General features: G+C 39.1%; 1 gene segment (V, D, J or C); it reads right to left on the bottom strand.

Moving 5' to 3' along the window:
* Nucleotides 1-13,685: 13,685 nt before the first annotated feature.
* LOC128099623 (immunoglobulin kappa variable 1D-33-like) lies at nt 13,686-14,180 on the bottom strand. The segment is given in 2 exon segments: nt 13,686-14,008; nt 14,132-14,180. Coding segments are annotated over 2 exon segments (372 nt in total).
* Between the last annotated feature and the right edge of the window lie 6,144 nt (nt 14,181-20,324).

Genomic DNA, 20,324 nt, shown 5'->3' with positions numbered 1-20,324 from the left:
ACGGATTGAACTCAGATTTCAGCTTGGTGGCAAGCGTCTTTAGCTGCTGAATACCCAGGTTATGTCAAAGCAATTAGAGTCAACTGTTTAACAATCATAGGAAAACACAATCCCACAAACAAATGAACAAAAAAGTGTCATCAAAACATGGTTCTTAGGGGGAAAATTGATGTACACATACAGAAGATGAAACTCGATTCCTATCTTTCAATAATACAAAAACTAGCTCCAAAATGTTCAAATACCTCAATGTCAAATCTGCAACTGAAAACTTTGGAAGATATGGAATATTCTGTGCCAGGGAGTGAGCTAAAACATGTGCAAGCAGGAAAGAACTCTCAACACAGGACTGGGACTGTGATGTTTTGAATGAGACTGACCTGATACCTGTGCTGCTGGGTTAAGAGAGAAGAAATACAGTTGCAAACAGAGGAACCTTATTGAAATTTCCCACCCAAGTTTCCCCATGAACATCAAAGCCTATCTGTACTTGAAAACATTATTGGATTGTGGGGATGCTAGGAGAAGCAGCTATGACATCTTAGCCTCAATATCTGCTCATCTGAATGGTTTATATCATGAGTTATATCATTGGTGGATGGTAACACTTAGTGTGATTGACAGTAATAAGTTACAATTCCTTCAGACTATTAGATACTTATAGTGAGTGAAATCTATCCCAAATCCACTGACACTGAACCTAGCTTGTATACCATATGGCAAAAACTGGATATAAATATAGTAGAGCAGAAGTTTGGGAGCTTTCCTTGGTTCTGCTGATGCAGCTCTAATCTATTACTAATACTCTAAGTTGCTCCACAAGTGATGGCGACTCTATCTTTGAGAGATACAGACAGGGAGTATGTGGACTAGGTGACATGATAGTGACTGGTTGAAGAAGGAATTAAATCATCAATCATTTAAAATGGTTATAATTTTGGCTGTATCTTTCTTTGTTGCATTAATGAATCAATTTTAGACTAATACAACAGCCAGCCTTAATATAAGAAGCTACCCTCTTCATTGAATAGTAGTTAATATAGAGACTAATGGATGGTCATGATGGTTTTGTTTTTTTTTTTTTTTTTTATTTTGCAATACAATTCAGTTCTACATATCAGCCATGGATTCCCTTGTTCTCCCCCCTCCCGTCCCCCTCACCTTCCCCCAAGCCCCCCCTCCCATTCCCATCTCCTCCAGTGCAAAGCCTTCCCCACAGACTGAGATCAACCTGGTAGACTCAGTCCAGGTAAGTCCAGGCCCCTCCTCCCAGGCCGAGCCAAACAATCCTGCATAGGCTCCAGGTTTCAAACAGCCAACCCATGCAATGAGCACAGGACCCGGTCCCACTGCCTGGATGCCTCCCAAACAGATCAAGCCAATCAATTGTCTCACCCATTTGAAGGGCCTGATCGAGTGGGGACCCCTCAGACATGGGTTCATAGTTCATGTGTTTCCATTCATTTGGCTATTTGTCCCTGTGCTTTATCCAACCTTGGTCTCAACAATTCTCGCTCATATAAACCCTCCTCATTCTCACTAATTAGACTCCCAGAGATCCACCCAGGGCCTAGCCGTGGATCTCTGCATCCAGATCCCTCAGTAGTTGGATGAGGTTTCTAGCACGACAATTAGGTGTTTGGCCATCCCATCACCAGAGTAGGTCAGTTCGGACTGTCTCTCAACCATTGCCAGCAGTTTGTTGTGTGGATATCTTTGTGGATTTCTGTGGGCCTCTCTAGCACTTTGCTTCTTCCTATTCTCATGTGGTCTTCATTTACCATGGTCTCCTATTCCTTGTTCTCCCTCTCTATTGTTGATCCAGCTGGGATCTCCCGCTCCCCCAAGATCTCTTTCCCTCGACCCTCGCCTTTCACTACCCCCACTCATGTCCAGGCTGTTCATGTAGATCTCATTCCATTTCTCTGTCATTGGGCAATCCCTGTGTCTTTCTTGGGGTCCTGTTTTCCAGGTAGCCTCCCTGGTGATGTGAGTAGCAGACAAGTCATCCTTGTTCCACGTCTAGTATCCTGCTATGAGTGAATACATACCATGTTTGTCTTTCTGAGTCTGGGTTACCTCACTCAGGATGATTTTTTCTAGATCCATCCATTTGTCTGCAAACCTCCTGATGTCATTGTTTTTCTCTGCTGAGTAGTATTCCATTGTGTATATGTACCACATTTTGTTTATCCATTCTTCAGTTGAAGGGCATCTAGGTTGTTTCCATGTTCTGGCTATTACAAACAATGCTGATATGAACATAGCTGAACAAATGCTCTTGTGATGTGGTTGAGCATTCCTTGGGTATATGCCCAAGAGTGGTATAGCTGGATCTTGGGGGAGATGGATTCCCAATTTTCTAAGAAAGCACCATATTGATTTCCAAAGTGGTTGTACAAGCTTGCATTCCCACCAGCAGTGGAGGAGAGTTCCCCTAGCTCCACATCCTCTCCAGCATAAGGTGTCTTCAGTGTTTTTGATCTTAGCCATTCTGACAGGTGTAAGGTGGTATCTCAGAGTTGTTTTGATTTGCATTTCCCTGATGATTAGGGATGTTGAGCAATTCCTTAAATGTCTTTCAGTCATTTGAGTTTCCTCTGTTGAGAATTCTCTGTTTAGTTCTATAATCCATTTCTTAATTGGACTGTTGGGCATTTTGATGTCTAACTTCTTGAGTTCCTTATATATTCTGGATATCAGTCCTCTGTCAGATGTGGGGTTGGTGAAGATCTTTTCCCATTCTGTAGGCTGTCGCTTTGCCTTGTTGACCGTATCCTTTGCTCTACAAAAGCTTCTCAGTTTCAAGAGGTCCCATTGATTGATTGTTTCTCTCAGAGTCTGTGCTACTGGTGTTCTATTTAGGAAGTGGTCTCCTATGCCAATGCGTTCAAGACTACCTCCTACTTTCTCTTCTAGTAGGTTCAGAGTAGCTGGATTTATGTTGAGGTCCTTGATCCACTTGGACTTAAGTTTTGTGCACGGTGATAGATATGGATCTATTTGCAGCCTTCTACATGTTGATATCCAGTTTTGCCAGCACCATTTGTTGAAGATGCTTTCTTTTTTCCATTGTGCACTTTTGGCTTCTTTGTCAAAAATTATATGTTCATAGGTGTGCAGATTAATGTCAGGGTCTTCAATTCGATTCCATTGGTCCACATGTCAGTTTTTATGCCAGTACCAAGCTGTTTTTATTACTGTAGCTCTATAGTAGAGCTTGAAGTCAGGGATCGTGATGCCTCCAGAAGTTGTGTTATTGTACAGGATTCCTTTGGCTATCCTGGGTTTTTTGTTTTTCCATATGAAGTTGAGTATTATTCTTTCCAGGTCTGTGAAGAATTGTGTTGGTATTTTGATGGGGATTGCATTGAATCTGTAGATTGCTTTTGGTAAGATTGCCATTTTTACTATGTTAGTCCTGCCTATCCATGAGCATGGGAGATCTTTCCATTTTCTGACATCTTCTTCAATTTCTTTTTTCAGGGACTTAAAGTTCTTGTCATATAGGTCCTTCACTTGCTTGGTTAGTGTTACCCCAAGGTATTTTATGTCATTTGTGGCTATAGTAAAGGGTGATGTATCTCTGATTTCCTTCTCCGCTTCTTTGTCCATTGTATATAGGAGGGCTACTGATTTTTTTGAGTTGATCTTGTATCCTGCTATGTTGCTGAAGGTGTTTATAAGCTGTATCAGTTCCTTGGTGGAATCTTTGGGGTCGCTCAAGTATACTATCATGTCATCTGCAAATAGGGAAAGCTTGACTTCTTCCTTTCCAATTTGTATCCCCTTAATCTCCTTATGTTGTGTTATTGCTCTGGCTAGAACTTCAAGTACTATATTGAATAAGTATGGGAAGAGCGGACAGCCTTACCTCGTTCCTGATTTTAGTGGAATTGCTTTGAGTTTCTCTCCATTTAATTTGATGTTGGCTGTTGGCTTGCTGTAAATTGCCTTTATTATGTTTAGGTATGTTCACTGTATTCCTGATCGCTCCAAGACCTTTATCATGAAGGGGTGTTGGATTTTGTCAAATGCCTTTTCTGCATCCAAGGAGATGATCATGTGGTTTTTTTCTTTGAGTTTGTTTATATGGTGTATTACATTGACGGACTTTCATATATTGAACCACACTTGCATCCCTGGAATGAATCCTACTTGATCATGGTGGATAATTGTTTTGATGTGTTCTTGGAGTCTGTTTGCCAGTATTTTATTGAGTATTTTTGCATCAATGTTCATGAGGGAGATCGGTCTGTAGGTCTCTTTCTTTGTTGTATCCTTCTTTGGTTTAGGAATCAGGGTAATTGTAGCCTCGTAGAAGGAGTTTGGTAATATTCCTTCTGTTTCTATTGTGTGGAACAATTTAGACAGTATTGGTATTAACTCTTCTTTGAAGATCTGGTAGAATTCTGCGCTGAAACCATCTGGTCCTGGGCTTTTTTTAGTTGGGAGACTTTTAATGACTGTTTCTATTTCATTAGGGGTTATTGGACTATTTAAATAGTTTATCTGGTCTTGATTTAACTTAGGTATGTGGTACCTATCTAGAAAGTTATCCATTTCTTTTAGGTTTTGCAGTTTTGTCGAATAGAGGTTTTTGAAGTATGACCTGATGATTCTCTGGATTTCCTCAATGTCTGTTGTTATGTCCCCCTTTTCATTTCTGATTTTGTTAATTTGGATGCTCTCTCTCTGTCTTTTGGTTAGTTTGGATAAGGGTTTGTCTGTCTTGTTGATTTTCTCAAAGAACCAACTCTTTGTTTCATTAATTTTTTGTATTGTTCTCTTTGTTTCTATTTTATTGATTTCAGCTCTCACTTTGATAATTTCCTGGTGTCTATTTTTCCTGGGAGACTGTGTTTCTTCTTGTTCTAGAGCTTTCAGGTGTGCTGTTAAGTCACTAGTGTGAGATTTCTCCAACTTATTTATGTGGGCATTTAGTGCTATGAATTTCCCTCTTAGTACTGCTTTCATAGTGTCCCATAAATTTGGATATGTGGTGTCTTCATTTTCATTGATCTCTAGGAAGTCTTTAATTTCTTTCTTTATTTCCTCCTTAACCCATTGGTGATTCAGTTGGGTATTATTCAGTTTCCATGAGATTGTAGGTTTTCTGTAGTTTTTGTTGTTGTTGAAATCCAACTTTAGACCATGGTGGTCTGATAGAACACAGGAGGTTATTCCAATTGTTCTGTATCTGTTTAGATTTGTTTTGTGGCCAAGTATGTGGTCGATTTTAGAGAAGGTTCCATGGGGTGCTGAGAAGAAGGTATATTCTTTTTTGTTAGGATGGAATGTTCTGTAGATATTAAGTCCATTTGAGTCATGACATCAGTTAAGTCCTTTATTTCTCTGTTAAGTTTCAATTTGGGAGATCTGTCCAGTGGTGAAAGTGGGGTGTTGAGGTCTCCCACTATTAATGTGTGGGGTTTTATATGTGATTTAAGCTTTAGTAATGTTTCTTTTACATATGTGGGTGCCCTTGTGTTTGGGGCATCAATATTCAGAATTGAGACTTCATCTTGGTGGATCTTTCCTGTGATGAGTATGTAATGCCCTTCTTGATCTCTTTTGATTGATTTTAGTTTGAAGTCTATTTTGCCGGATATCAGGATGGCTACACCCGCTTGTTTCTTAAGACTGTTTGATTGGAAAGTCTTATCCCAGCCTTTTATTTTTAGGTAGTGTCTATCTTTGAATTTGAGATATGTTTCTTGTATGCAGCAGAAAGATGGGTCCTGCTTTCGTATCCATTCTGTAAGCCTATGTCTTTTTATAGGTGAATTAAGTCCATTGATATTGAGGGAAATTAATGACCAGTGATTGTTCATTCCTGTTATTTTTTGGTGGTGATGTGTGGGTACTTCTATACGTTGGGGTTTACTGCTGTGGCTTTATCTGTTGCCTGTGTTTTCGAGGGTGTATCTGACTTCCTTGGGTTGGAATTTTCCTTCTAGTGCTTTCTGTAGGGCTGGGTTTGTGGATAAGTATTGTTTAAATCTGGCTTTGTCATGGAATGTCTTGTTCATTCCATCTATGGTGATTGAAAGTTTTGCTGGGTATATTAGTCTAGGCTGACATCCATGGTCTCTTAGTGTCTGCATTACATCTGTCCAGGTCCTTCTGGCTTTCAAAGTCTCCATTGAGAAATCGGGTGTTATTCTGATGGGTTTGCCTTTATATGTTACTTGGCCTTTTTCCTTTGCTGCTCTTAATATTCTTTCTTTATTCTGTACATTTAGTTGTTTAACTATTATGTGGCGAGGGGACTTTTTTTGGGGGTCTAGTCTGTTTTCTGTTCTATAAGCTTCTTGTATCTTCATAGGCATTTCCTTCTTTAAGTTGGGAAAGTTTTCTTCTATGATCTTGTTGAATATATTTTCTGTGCCCTTGAGTTGGTATTCTTCTCCTTCTTAGACCCCTATTATTTGTAGGTTTGGTCTTTTCATGGTGTCCCAAATTTCTTGGACATTTTGGTTCATGACTTCGTTGGCTTTAGTGTTTTCTTTGACTGATGAATCTATTTCTTCTACTGTATCTTCAACGTTAGAGATCCTCTCTTCCATCTCTTGCATTTTGTTGATTATACTTGCATCTGAAGTTCCCAATCGTTTTCTCAGATTTTCTATTTCCAGCATTCCCTCTGTTTGTGTCTTCTTCATTTTTTCTATTTCCCTTTTCAGGTCTTGGACTGTTTCCTTCATTTGTTTCATTGATTTTTCTTGATTTTCTCTCAGTACTTTATTGTTTTCTTCCAGGACTTTATTGATTTCTTCTAATTTGTTTGCCCTTTCCTCTAGTTGTTTACAGCATTCTTCACATTTTTTTTGTCTTTTCCTCTACACAAGCCTCTAGCTTCTTCATGATGTCATTCATAAGGCTGTTTTCTTCTGCTTCTTCCAATTTCTGATGTTCAGGTCTAGGTGTTGGAGGAGGGCTAGTGCCTGGTGATGCTGTATTGCTATTCATTTTGTTGTATATGTTTCTGCCTTGACGTCTGCCCATCTCCTTGTGGTTCGTTCTTGGCCTTATCTGCACACTTGGTTCAGACAGAGCTGACAGATTCAGGAAGTCTCTCTCTTTTGTCCAGATGGGAGCTCTCTTGTCCAAATTGAAAGTCCGGGGCAGGATGGGAGCTCCTTTCTCTCTCTCTCTCTCTCTCTCTCTCTCTCTCTCTCTCTCTCTCTGTCTCTCTCTCCAGAAGGGAAGTCTGGGGCAGGATGGGAGCTGGGGGCTGGCCTCTAAGTCTCAGGAAGATGATTGGGGCTCAGGTGGATGGGTGTGGGGGCAGGGCGTGGATATTGCAGGATCTGCCCGGGGTAGTGGAGAAGGGGATCCTTCCCGGTGGGTCTAGAAGGGAACCTGCCTGGTGGCCAGAACCTGGGACCAAGTTGGGCAGGTCTTCCCCGGAGTGGCTGGTGCCCAGGGATGTTTGTTTGTTTTTTGGGACTGGGTTTCTCTGTGTAGTTTTGGCACCTGTCCTGGATCTTCTTACTCTGTAGTCCAGGCTGGCCTCAAACTCACAGAGATGGGTCTGGCTCTGCCTCCTGAGTGCTGGGATTAAAGGTGTACACCACAACCACTGCCTGGCTTGTTATGGTGTTTGAAACAAGTGTCTGGTGACTTGCCTGGCATGTCATGGTGATACTTTCTCCCAGAGATGCAGACAGGGAGGCTGGAGACTGGATCATCTGAATGTCACATTTTACTCCTGAGATTGGAAAATTGAAAACAAATTCCCACACAATTAATTCTATTAGGTGAAGACTTTCCCAGAGATGAGGCAGCAGTGACCACACTCAGATGAACACATTTCCAATGCTGACATCCTTACCTGTAAGCCAGAGAAGCAGCAACCCCAGGAGCAGAGTGGGGGCCCTCATGTCTGTGCTGTGACATGTGTGAAGCTGACTCCAGCACAGGGTATGACCTGACTATGAAGAAGACCTCAGGGCAGTGGGCTGTGCTCTGGTCACATGCAAATCAGCAATGTCTGGGGACATCCACAGGACTGCCCAAGTCAGTGACTCATTAAAGGCCTGTGTTTCACTTATGTGTCAGATCAGAGAGGCAGTAAAGGTTTATTAGCAGAGAATGTGCTCCACTTTGGAAAACAAATAACAGAACCAGTTTGTGAGTTGCACTTTATTTGGTCTATATCATATTCAATGTAGAATTCCCTTGCTATTTTCCTTGTTATTTTACACCTACTCAGGGAATGAAAATGATGATAAGACACAGGAAGAGTGTCAGAAAGAATAGGTAGGTGGATATGTTCCAAAAATAATTGGCTTGAAAAACCAATACAAGGGTAAATCTGAAGTGTGGGGTCATAATTTTTGCATTGGTTGATATATTAAAGAATCTGCAATAGAGAAATCTTATGCACCCTGCACTATTTCTCTCCATTAATATGAATATCTTTCATGTACTAACACCATATATTTTATGTTTAGACTGAGCAATAAAATAATGCTCAAAAACACACAGAATTTATCAAAATGGTAATTTATTTCTGAGTTGACAACTGCCTTGAAAAAATACAGTTTATGTAGAAATGTTTTCATTTGGATATTATGCTGAATATCACTGAAGATTGTCAATAAGTTTTTAAAGATTTGGTCTTTTGTGTATACGATTGTTTTGCCTGTATGTGTGTCTGGTACTCACAGAAGTCAGTGCAGTATGTTAAATGCTGGATCTCCTGGAACTGGAGTGTTTTCAAGCCACCATGTCAGTGCTGGGAATTGAACCTGGGTCATCTACAAGAACAAGATATGTGCTTAACTGCTGAGCAATCTTTCCAACCAGCCAATGAAAATTATATTTCAGTTGACTTGTGACCCTTTTGCAAATATTCAGTGACAGTTATCATTTCTCGCCTTTTCATTATCTGTCCTTAAAACTTACCCCAACCACATACTGACTTTCACATTCTCTAGTGCATTTCACAGAAGCACAGGACATTGACACATATGGTGATTATATGGAGTGTGTTTGTTCTGCACAGACAAGAAGGGGTAAATTCATTATTACTCGTATCCCAGATCAAGAAAGCATCTCTTGGAAGACAGTCTCTGTATGCACTGGACCTGCCTCACATCTGAAGGAATCAACAGAGAAGATCATATTTTGTCTTATTCTCTTGGAATTAAGACTTCACTATTGACACATCTGTTTAATGTTGGATTGACACAGTTTCTGGGCATGTTCATCTGGCTACCTCAAGCTTCACCTCCTTTAAGAACTTGCATTCTCAGAAAATTCTACAGGTATTATTGGACATGAGATATGATAAAATGGAAAGAACTGAGCCTGTCCCTGTCCATACACTCCTCTAGAAGCCCATTTTCTAGTACATGCCATTGCTTTAGCGAAAATAACAATACAGTTCACAAAAGATCTAATTCTTGAACTAATGGTTAATGTACTATCCAAAGAAGTGTGTTAAAGGGTGAGATTATACTGAGAAAAACTCAGTGTCAGTAAGAGGGTTTGTCTAATTGTAATCCATGAGTAAGGTCCTTGGAGTGTGGTCTATGTATTGATTTTTGAAGGAAACTGAGAACCTACACATTAAATAAAGTGCTACTCATATAGTGAGGAAAAAGCACAAGCCTGCAGAATCTTTCCACGACAGTGACAAGGCTTTGGAGATCATGAATTTCACACACAGATTGGTTCACAGCCAGTTTCTTCATGGCCCCAGATATAGGGGTGGTTTGGCCTAGTGTCTCAATTTTAAGAAGCTGTGGACAATCTCCCAAACCAGAAAAAAAAACCTACAGGGAAAAAGGGTTCATTTCCATAGATTCATACCATTATCAATAGTCAAGGTAGTAAAAATGGACAAAAGAGACTTATCAGTAGCTAATGAAATGCCATGCCTTGCTAGTCTTTTCACTTTCTATAATGATCCTTTGAGATCTGGCTGGAGATTAGGATGTCAGGTGTACTAGGTAGAATATTTTCTTTCAAAGTCATTGGTTGACATGATTTTTTCCTATGCCCCTTATATTTTCAACTTTGGAAAGTATTTGGGATGCTAAACAGCAATCTCTTCTCAGGTTATAAGGTTATTCAATCCAGCAGCAGCACCAGCTCTGTAATGGATTAAAGTCAGTGCCAATATAAAAGAGAACAGATGTGACACTGATACTCCAAACCAAGAAGATCACTGCTTGAGGCCAGAGCCCTAGAACAGGATTTTCTCCATCTGTAACACAAGAGATTATTAGGATTTATAGCCTCTACTGACTGTGGGAAAGAAATGAGCCAGACCACACCTATGAAATGGGCAGGGACTAGTGAAAAATGCTGGAACCAAAGTGAATCAGAAACTAGAAATTTCTCTTGTCCCTACTGCTACAATGACTGACTGCCCAAATGTTGATCTTGAATGAATTACTGTCATGTTCTTGACATGTATTATTGCCTCCACTGTTGGAGAGATTGTTAAAATAAGGTCATGGTTGGTTCTTTGTCCAAGTGGAGCCCAGAAAAAAGTAAAAAATAGTTCATGGCAAATTTTAATGTGCTCAAGAAAACTAATGAATCAAACTTGGAAATATTTATTCCTGTGGATGTGATAATCAGAATTAGGAAGAATTCTACATAGGTTATCACACATAAATATCTCAGAACACATATATCATTAGTACAATACTGGATACTAAGAAATAAGAAAATATTGGGTTTTGATGCAGGTTAATCACAACTTTTTGCCTACTGTAAAAAAAAAAAGATCCTTGTGTTAGAGCCCCAACATTGAATGGGCCTGATGGTGCATTCCAGTAGTCCCAGCTCTTTGGAAATTCCAGCCAGAGCTACATGAGACCCAGACTTTATCAGGAAAAAAAATCTAACTTGAAACAGATTAGGAAATATTGATGACAATTTATTAAACATACATAAGTAAATGGAGTAGCGAATTTATTATTCCCAACCCACACATCCAATCCACGTTTGAGTTACTTCAGATAAACTATATAGATTGGAAAAAGTATTAGCCAAGAATACAATTTATATATATATATATATATATATATATATATATATATATATATATATATATATAAAATCTTTGAAAACCCCTAAGCATACATATTATCAGGAATTATAGTTGACAATGCTGTGCCAAGGCCATCTAATTTAGAACAATTCATCCTTCAGTAACAAATTGTAGTCTATTGTCATGTAGCTTAGATAATATGGTTCACTGTGGAGTATTGATGTTTCCTCCATGGTCACTTGGATGACTGTGTGGTGTTCCTGCTGTTGTTGCTGCACCTCAGGGTCAAGCAAAAACACTGGCACCATAAACAACAGTGCAGAAAGAAGCAAACATTTAAAACCTGAGAGAAGGATCATACTGAATATTTACTGCCTTGGAATTTTTTTGTTTGTTTTTTGTTTTTTTAAGACAGGGTTTCTCTGTGTAGTTTTGGTGCCTGTCCTAGATCTCACTGTGTAGATCAAACTGGCCTTGAACTTGCAGAGATCCTCCTGGCTCTGCCTCCCAAGTGCTGGGATTAAAGGCATGTACCACCACTGCCTGGCAGAATATTTTTTTAATTACTCAGTTGATTCATTGTATGTAGAAACACAGTTGGGGACTGCGGCATATGCATATATGTAGATATGTTTGTACCTCCAAACTCTAAAATTTAAAGACTAGATAATACAAGGTACTATACCTATATTTTATGTAGTAGAATGAAATCTATTTATTATAAATTAAAAGATTTACAACTTTCTTGTATTAGTGCTTGTTAGGCACATCCATTTCCACCATGCTTCACATTATTTAAAAAAAAACTGCAGTAAAATGGCCAGTCAGTGGTTGTGCATACCTTTAACCCCATTACTGGGGATGCAGATGTTTCTGGTTGCAATCATACATGTGGTAGATCATGCATATGCATAAGATAACAAATAGAAAGATTTCCATAAAGTGTTATTTTAAGGACACTGGTGCCCAACATCAGTTATAGGTTGGGTTGTATAATGACAACTTCATTATATCTTTCCATGTGTATTGGCCATACTAGAGGCTGCTATGGAACCATGGGTTAGAATGATCTGATTGCTTTGTTTGGAGAGTGGTGTGCATGCAGCTTGATGAAGTTATAGTTCCAAGTTGCTAAGTATTTTCTTTGGAAAGGGATGTGTCTGTAACTCAAGCCTAGCTGAGTTCAAGGTTGCTAAGCTATCACTACACTTAACCTGCCCCTTTCTGACTTGGTCCTTTCCTAGAGTGTTCTGTCTAAGAAATTGTACATGCTATGGTGGTTTTAATGAAAAATTTCCCCATAGACTCACACATATGAATCTTTGGCCCCCAACTGATAGATGTTTGCTAATGATTAAGAGGTGTGGCCTTGTTGGAGGAGGTGTGTTATGGTCAGTGTACTCTAAGGTTTCAAATTCCCAAACCATTCTCTCTCTGCTTGCCACTTGCAGATAAAGATACAGGTTCTAGAGCCAGGCAGTGGTGGCACATACCTTTAATCCCAGCACTAGGAAGGTGGAGGTAGGCAGTTAGTTGTGAGTTCTAGGCCAGCTTGATCTACACAGTGAGTTTTAGGACAATCTTCAAAGCTACACAGAGAAACCTTGCCTTGAAAATAACAACAATAAAAAAAGATGCAGGTTCTAAGCTCCTGTTCCAGTGTCATGTCTACTTTCCTGCTGCTGGTCTTTCCCACCATGTTGGTCATGGACAAACCTTGGACTGTGAGCCTTCATATTAAATGCTTTCTTTTATAAATTGCCTTGGTCATATGTTTTGTTCCAGTAATAATAAAGTAACCAAGACACTTGCCTTTCTAGTAAGGAGAGAAATGAACAAAATGTTACCTGAGGAAAGCCTCCTCCCATCCACACATATAATATTCAAGTTACACCCTAGCTGATAACCCTGTGGTCAGGAAGACTTGTTTTCATTTAAAAATGGACTATAGATTCTGAAAATAATCTTTTCTCAGTATCATTTTGTCTGAATACTAGTCCCTTAAGATTTTCAAATATTTCAGACTTACTTTTGGTTTATGTTTATTGCTGTTTTGTCAACACATATGTTTGTGTACCATATGAGTACAATATATTCAGAGGTCAGAATAGGGGTTCAGATGCTCTGGAACTAGAGTTACAGACAGTTACTAGAAGTCATGCGAGTACTGAGAATCAAAGTCCTCTGGTAGAGTAGCCAGTGCTTTTAATGCTCTCTCTGTCCCTCTCTCTTTTTCTCCCTCTTTCTTTCTTCCTTTCTTTCTTTCTTTCTTTCTTTCTTTCTTTCTTTCTTTCTTTCTTTCTTTCTTTCTTTCTTTCTTTCTTTCTTTCTCTTTCTCTCTCTCTGTCTGTCTCTGTCTCTCTCTCTGTATGTGTCTCTTTCTCTCTCTGTGTGTGTTTTGACATCTGTGTTGTTTGAATTTGAACTATTGCCATAACTCTACTCAGAAATCATACTTTTTCATGCAAGTTATGAGAAGCCTTCTGTACTTTTAATGCTAGTGCTGGAGAAGAGGACAGAAATTTAGGATTTAGAAAAGTTTATATGAACACTATACAAAAATATCACATTGACTTTTGAATCCTGCCTAAGATAAATACTGTCAGCAGAAGTGAACACAAAAAGAGAAATTAAGGCAGTCTAGGCTCTCACTTCTGCTTCCCTGGGTGGTTTATGTTATGACTTGAATCACTGTGGGAGGAAAAACACTATACTGTTGGCAGTAATAAGTCACAATGTCTTCAGCCTGCAGGCTGCTGATTTTAAGAGAATACTGTGTGCCAGATCCACTGCCACTGAATCTCGATGGGACCCCATTTGCCAAGTATTTTGCACCATAGATCAGGAGCTTGGGAGATTTCCCTGGTTTCTGCTGATACCATGCTAAATTACTATAAATGTCCTGACTTGCTTGGCATGTCATGGTGACACTTTCTCCCACAGATGCAGACAAGGAGGCTGGAGACTGGGTCATCTGAACATCACATTTGGCTCCTGAGATTGGAAAATTGAAAACAAATTTCCATGCAATTAATTCTGTTATAAGAGGACTTTCCCAGAGACCAGCTAGCACAGACCACACTCAGATGTATACATTTGCAATGCTGTCTTCCTTACCTCTAAACCAGAGAAGCAGCAACCCCAGGAGCTGAGTGGGGGCCCTCATGTTTGTGCTGTGACTTGTGTGAGGCTGACTCCTGAGCAGGGTGTGACCTGACTATGAAGAAGTCCTCAGGGCAGTGGGCTGTGCTCTGGGCACATGCAAATCAGGAAAGGCTGGGCACAGCTGCAGGGATGGTCAGGTCAGTGATTCCTTAAATGCTTGTGGTCATCTTATGTCTCATACAAAAGAGGCAGTACAGGTTCATTTTTAGGGAATGTGCTCCTCTTGGGAGACCAAAGAGCAGGTCCAGTCTATGAATTGCACCTTATTTTCTTTTCTATTATTTTCAAAAATAGGATTTCTTGTTCCAGTTCCCTCAATGGCAGGGACTGTGACATATGGTACGGTTATAAACAGTAGACAAATTATTACAGGATCATTTCATAGTTATATAGATGTGATTGAGCTGGTGCAGTTTTATCTTTTTCATTTCCTGTTTATATGTGAGATTGAATTTTAATTATAATATTTCTCTTTTATCTTTCAGACTTACTTTTGGTTTATGTTTATTGCTGTTTTGCCAACACATATGTTTGTGTACCATATGAGGACAATATATTCAGAGGTCAGAATTCAAAAATTTGAATTCTTACTGTTATTGCATATATATATATATACATATATATATATATATATACATATATATATATATATTCTTAAATAACATTGTTGGATCTGTATAATGTTACATGTTTGTTAGGCCATAGACAACCAATTGGTGTGCTCTTCCCTGGGGAGGAGCACATCTTCGGCCATGAACTTTATTCAGTTGTATGTAGATTTTGTGAAGAACTGAGGCATCATGAAAATTTCCCAACCAGTATGGCAGTTTCATTGTTATCCTCCTTGTTCAGCTCACGTTTGTGCACACATATTGCTGAGATTTTACAGACATAGCTTTTGATGTTATTAGGAGATATAATCTCAGAGCAAAATTTCTGATCTTTGGCTCTTACAATCTTTCTATCCCATTTTCCAAAATGTTCCCTGAACCTAGAGTATACATTGGGACTGATCTCCACAACTCACCAAGCAGCTTCTTGATCATGATGATTTCCATATGAATAAAAATATAATATTGGAAGACATGGTTTGTAAAGGTCAGGATCTCATATAACTAACTTTTTTTCACATAATCTTATTTTACTCTATTTATGACAGTTCAGTTACTAAAGAATTACTATGAAAGCTGGATAAAGTCATAGGTTTTCTCCCCTTCAAACTGTGGATATGATCTTTCTTCTTGGATTAGGCTAGAATTGTATCTATGCCCAGTCTTCCCATGAGGTTTCAGATTATTGTATCTGATTTCCATTTCCTCTTTAACACAAATTATTGTCTTTAAGTAATAGGTGTTTTATGTTAGAAACATCATTCATGTCTTTGAATGTACAGTGGTTGCTAACCTTGCATATGCTATGGGCACCTGCTGTGGGATAATGCTTTTGTCCACTGGTTTAATAAAATGCTGATTGGCGAGTAGCCTGGCAGGCAGTATAGGCTGGATAAGCAGGCAGGAAATTCAAAGAAAGAGAAATGAAGAAGATGGGGGGAGATGCCAGGGAGCTGCCCAAGAAGCAACGTGTAATGGGATACAGGTAAAGCCACGGAACTTGTGGTGATACATAGATAAATAATTATGGACTAATTTAAGATATGAGAGCTAGCTAGCAAAAGGCTTGAGCCATGGCCATGAAGTTTTAATTAATATAGGCCTCTGTGTGTTTTACTTGGGTCTGAGAACCTGTGGACTAGGTGGGACACAGAAAAACTTCTGGCTACAGGCACCACAACTCTTCCAGATACTAAGAGGACATATCTCTTTGTTTAGGTTCAAGGAAGAGGGATACAAGCTGTGTGGTAAGAGAAGCATGTAACAAAGTGAAGTGGAAGCTACACATAGGGAGTTATAGCCATATTGGAGTCCAGATTGTGTCTTCATTGGGAGTAAGGTTATGGTGGACTTACCATGAGTTTTCACGAAGGGTTGAATGCAAAGAGTTTTACATGTGCAGGCAACTACTCCATAGGAGACAGAGATCTGTCAGGGTTGGAATGACACCTACACAGGGCCTGGAAAGGATGATAAACATTTTGAGTTGTCTCAAAAAGAATAAGTGGATACATTAAGATACTGGTTGACCTAAAAAGTCAAAGAAAAAAAAGTGACTGGAGTATGTGGTCATAGTGTTTGCTTTGAGGGATATATCAAAAAGTCTGCAGTAGAGACAAATATATGCCCCATGTCCTGATTATATCCATTAATACTAATATATTTAAGAAACTGATACCATGTGTGTATGTTTTGGTTAAGCAACTATGTTATGCCCACAAACATACAGAATATATCAAAATAATAATTTATTTCACTGTTGGAAGTAACTGCCTTGAAAGAATAAAAAAGAATTCATTTCCATAGATTCATACCATTAGCAATATTCAAAATAGAAAAAAAATACCAAAAGAGATGTCTCAATAACCAGTGAAAAGTCACACCTTGCCTGTCTTTCCCATTCATATAATGATACTTTGAGATGACAGTGGAGATATTCCATGTCAGCTGTATTATGTCAAATGTTTTCTCTCAGGCATACTGACAGATTTCTTCCTATGGCCTTTATATTCTCAACTTTGGAAACTTTTTAAGATGCTAACCAGCAACCTCCATTCAGGTGACAAGAATCTGCACTCTAGCAGCTGCATCAGCTCTGTTCTGGACTACAATGGATGAAAGGAAAAGGAAACAGGTATGATACTAGATCCAGGAAGTTTATTGTTCAGGACTAGTGTCCCAGGACAGGCTTGTCTCCATCTACAAAACAAGGAATTGTCAGGATCTCCCATTCCCACTGGCTAACTATGGATACAAAATGTGCCCAGACCACTCTCACATAAGTGGAGAGGGACTAGGAAAAAAATGCTGGATGGCAAGTGAATCAGAAACTGGAAACTTCTTTTGTTCTTAATGTTACAGTTACTGTTACTGGATAGCAGTCCAAAGGCTGGTGATCTTGATTGGATAAACATGTGTTATTGGCTCCTCCTACTGGAGAAATTGTTAGAAAGAGGACAGGGTTGGGTCTTTGTTCATGTGGAGCCCAGAAAAAATTATGGACAATCATTAATGGGAATTGTAATGTGCTCAGCAAAACTTATGAACCTAAAATGCAACTGTTTCTTCCTGTGAATGATGAGCAGCATTAGGGAGAATAAGGTGTAGTCTATAAGGCATAAATATATGCAGGGCACATACATATGCAGTTCAGTTCTTGCTCCTATGAGGTAACAAACTATTTTTTGAAAGTAGCTTAATTTATGGACTTCTTGCCTATTAAAACTATTAAAACTTTACCCTTGGTTAGAGACCTAGCATTGCATGAACATTGCATCCTGGTGCACTCCTGTAATCCCAGCTCTTGGGAGTAGGAAACAGGAATGCCAGAAGTTCAAGGTCATCTCCTACTGCAAGTTTGTGTTCAGGCAGACCTACATGTGACCTGGACTATATCAGGAAAAAAATCTAATTTTTGAAACCATTAAGGAAATATTGATTACAATATATTAACTTAGTTATTAAAGAAGTTATTACTACCTACACAAATTTTCAATGCACATTTGAGTTACTTCAAATAAACCATGTAGATTGGAAATAGTATTAGTCAAGGTAAAGTTACTATACATAGTATTTGGAAAACCCTAAGCATATATATGATTAGAACTTAAATTTTTCAATAGTGTGGCAGAGCCATCTAATATAAAGCTGTTCCACAGTTCTACAACAAATTTTAGGGTGTTTCAGGTAGCTTGGTTAATGGGGTGCCTTGTGGGGTGTTTCTTCAATGGTCTCCTGGCTGCCTCGGTGATGGTGCTACTGCTGCTGTAGCTAAGGGTCAAGCAAAAACACTGGTACCACAAGCTAGAAGGCAGGAAGTGTTGAACATTTAAAACCTAACAGAAGGATTGTACTGAATACATAATGACTTGAAATAAAATTTTCAAAAATTATTAAGTTGAATCATTTGTATGAATATAATTTAGGACCTCTCTATGTTACTGTGTATGCTTGTATGTACTTCCAAAATCTAAAATTTAAAGACTAGATTATACAATATTCTCAATTTACACTTTAGGAAGTAGAATGAAGACTCTGCTGTAAATTGAAAGTTTCACAACTTTGTTGCATTATTGCTTGTGTGTTAGACACACCCATTTCCACAGTGCTGCACAGTCTACAAATATGTAGAAAGATATTATCATCAATATTTCCCACCCCAAGAGGAAAGACAGACAACTCTGATTTCATTATTTACTTCTTCCAGATGAAGAAAGAGATCATCACTGATGAAAGCTTATTCTTGGGTAGAGCTGTTGTTCCTCACTGAATTTGAAACATTTATGAAATTATGAATTCTTAAAGTGCTGATATTTTCTCAAAAGCCCATTGATGTTCTCCCCAGGATCAATTCCCAGTTTAAGAAATCTGAATCACAGCTCTCAATCACTCCTTTGCATAGGATGCCACAAAGATGGGGCATCTGGTTGTCTTATCCCAATATCTCCATCTGTACATTTCCTTTATTTCCTTGCAGGAAGGAACAGCTTAAGACCCATCAGTAAAACTTCCCTGCTTCTGTTGCAGAAATATTGAGAGAATCTGTTACAGTTCAGTCAAACTCTTGACCTCATTTCATCTTCTGAGGTGAATGCATCTGTGTCCTGAGAAGCTGAAAGGGGTTTTATTCTGTTTTGTAGAACTGTGTGAATGGGATACTACATTTCTGTTGTCATTAGTAAGTGGAGTGTAGATGAATTTCTAAACAGTCTTAATAAATAAGAAACACAGAGCCAAATACAGAGGTAATAGCCAAAGAGATCAGAGCGAATAGCCACAACTAGCCTTAGCTTACCACCAGCAGTAGCTTCCACAGAGAGAGTTTCTTCCTGTCTGACTTGTGCTTTTATTGCCTTCCTGTTCTGCCTTCTCATAGGCTCTAAATCCAGCCACATCACTTCCTCATCACTCCTTGTCTATACTGACCTCCAGGTCCCTATTGTTGGTACTGGGATTAAAGGCTCATGTCACCATGCTTGGCTGTGTCCTTGACCACACAGAGACTCTGTCTGCTATGTGATCAGATTAAGGGCTTGTGCTACCACCATCTGACTTCTGTGTATGGCTTATTGTAGACAAAATTCTAAACAGTCTTAGTAAATAAGAAACACAGAGTAAAATACAGAGAAAAGAGCCAAAGAGATCAGAGCAACAGCCATGGCTAGCTTTAGCTTACCATCAGCAGTAGCTTCCCCAGAGAGATTTTTTCCTACCTGACTTGTGTTTTTATTGCCTTTCTGTTCTTCCTTTTCATTGGCTCTAAGCCCAGCCACATGACTTCCTCATCACTGCCTATCTATACAAACCTCCAGGTCTCTATGGTTGGTACTGGGATTAAAGGCTCGTGTCACCATGCTTGGCTGTGTCCTTGACCACATAGAGACTCTGCCTGCCATGTGATTGGATTAAGGGCGTGTGCTACCACCGTGGACTTCTACTTAATGTCTATTTGACCTCTGATCTCCAGGCAACTTTATTTATTAACATACAAATAAAATATCACATTTCAGCACAAATGTAATAGTACTACAGTGGAGGCATCTTAAAAGCCTCCATTCTGCTGATTGTGAGAGTAAGAGGTCCTAGACTCATGTCCCTGAAGCAAGTTGGGATCCTAGGAGCCTGGTTGGATGTGCCATAAATCACTTAGGAGAGGCTCTTGGTTTCTGCTGGTGCTAGTGAAGGTTAGCCGGGATGCCAATTGAACTGGTCCTGCAGGTGATAGTGACCCTCTCTCTTTTCAAAACAGAAAGGGGTGTTGGAGACTGGGGGAGAACCTATTTTTCCATTTGATACAAAGAAGGAAAAGATGAAATGAAATAGAAGTTAGTAGAAAGCAAGATTACAGTATATCTTTATACTACACACTATGTAAAAAGAAATGTATGATGACAAAGTAGAGGAGGAGGAAAAGGAAAAAAAGGAAGGAAATAAATAAGGAAGGAAGAAAAGACAGAAGGAAGAAAGGAAGGAAGGAAGGGAGGAAAGAAAGAAAGAAAGGTGTAGTTTTTGTTTGTTTGTTTGGTTTTTTTTTT

Source organism: Peromyscus californicus, unplaced genomic scaffold (genome assembly GCF_007827085.1).
Source record: "Peromyscus californicus insignis strain IS unplaced genomic scaffold, ASM782708v3 Scaffold_6__1_contigs__length_162567912, whole genome shotgun sequence".
Lineage (NCBI taxonomy): Eukaryota > Metazoa > Chordata > Mammalia > Rodentia > Cricetidae > Peromyscus > Peromyscus californicus.
This window is presented reverse-complemented; position numbering and strand designations above follow the sequence as displayed.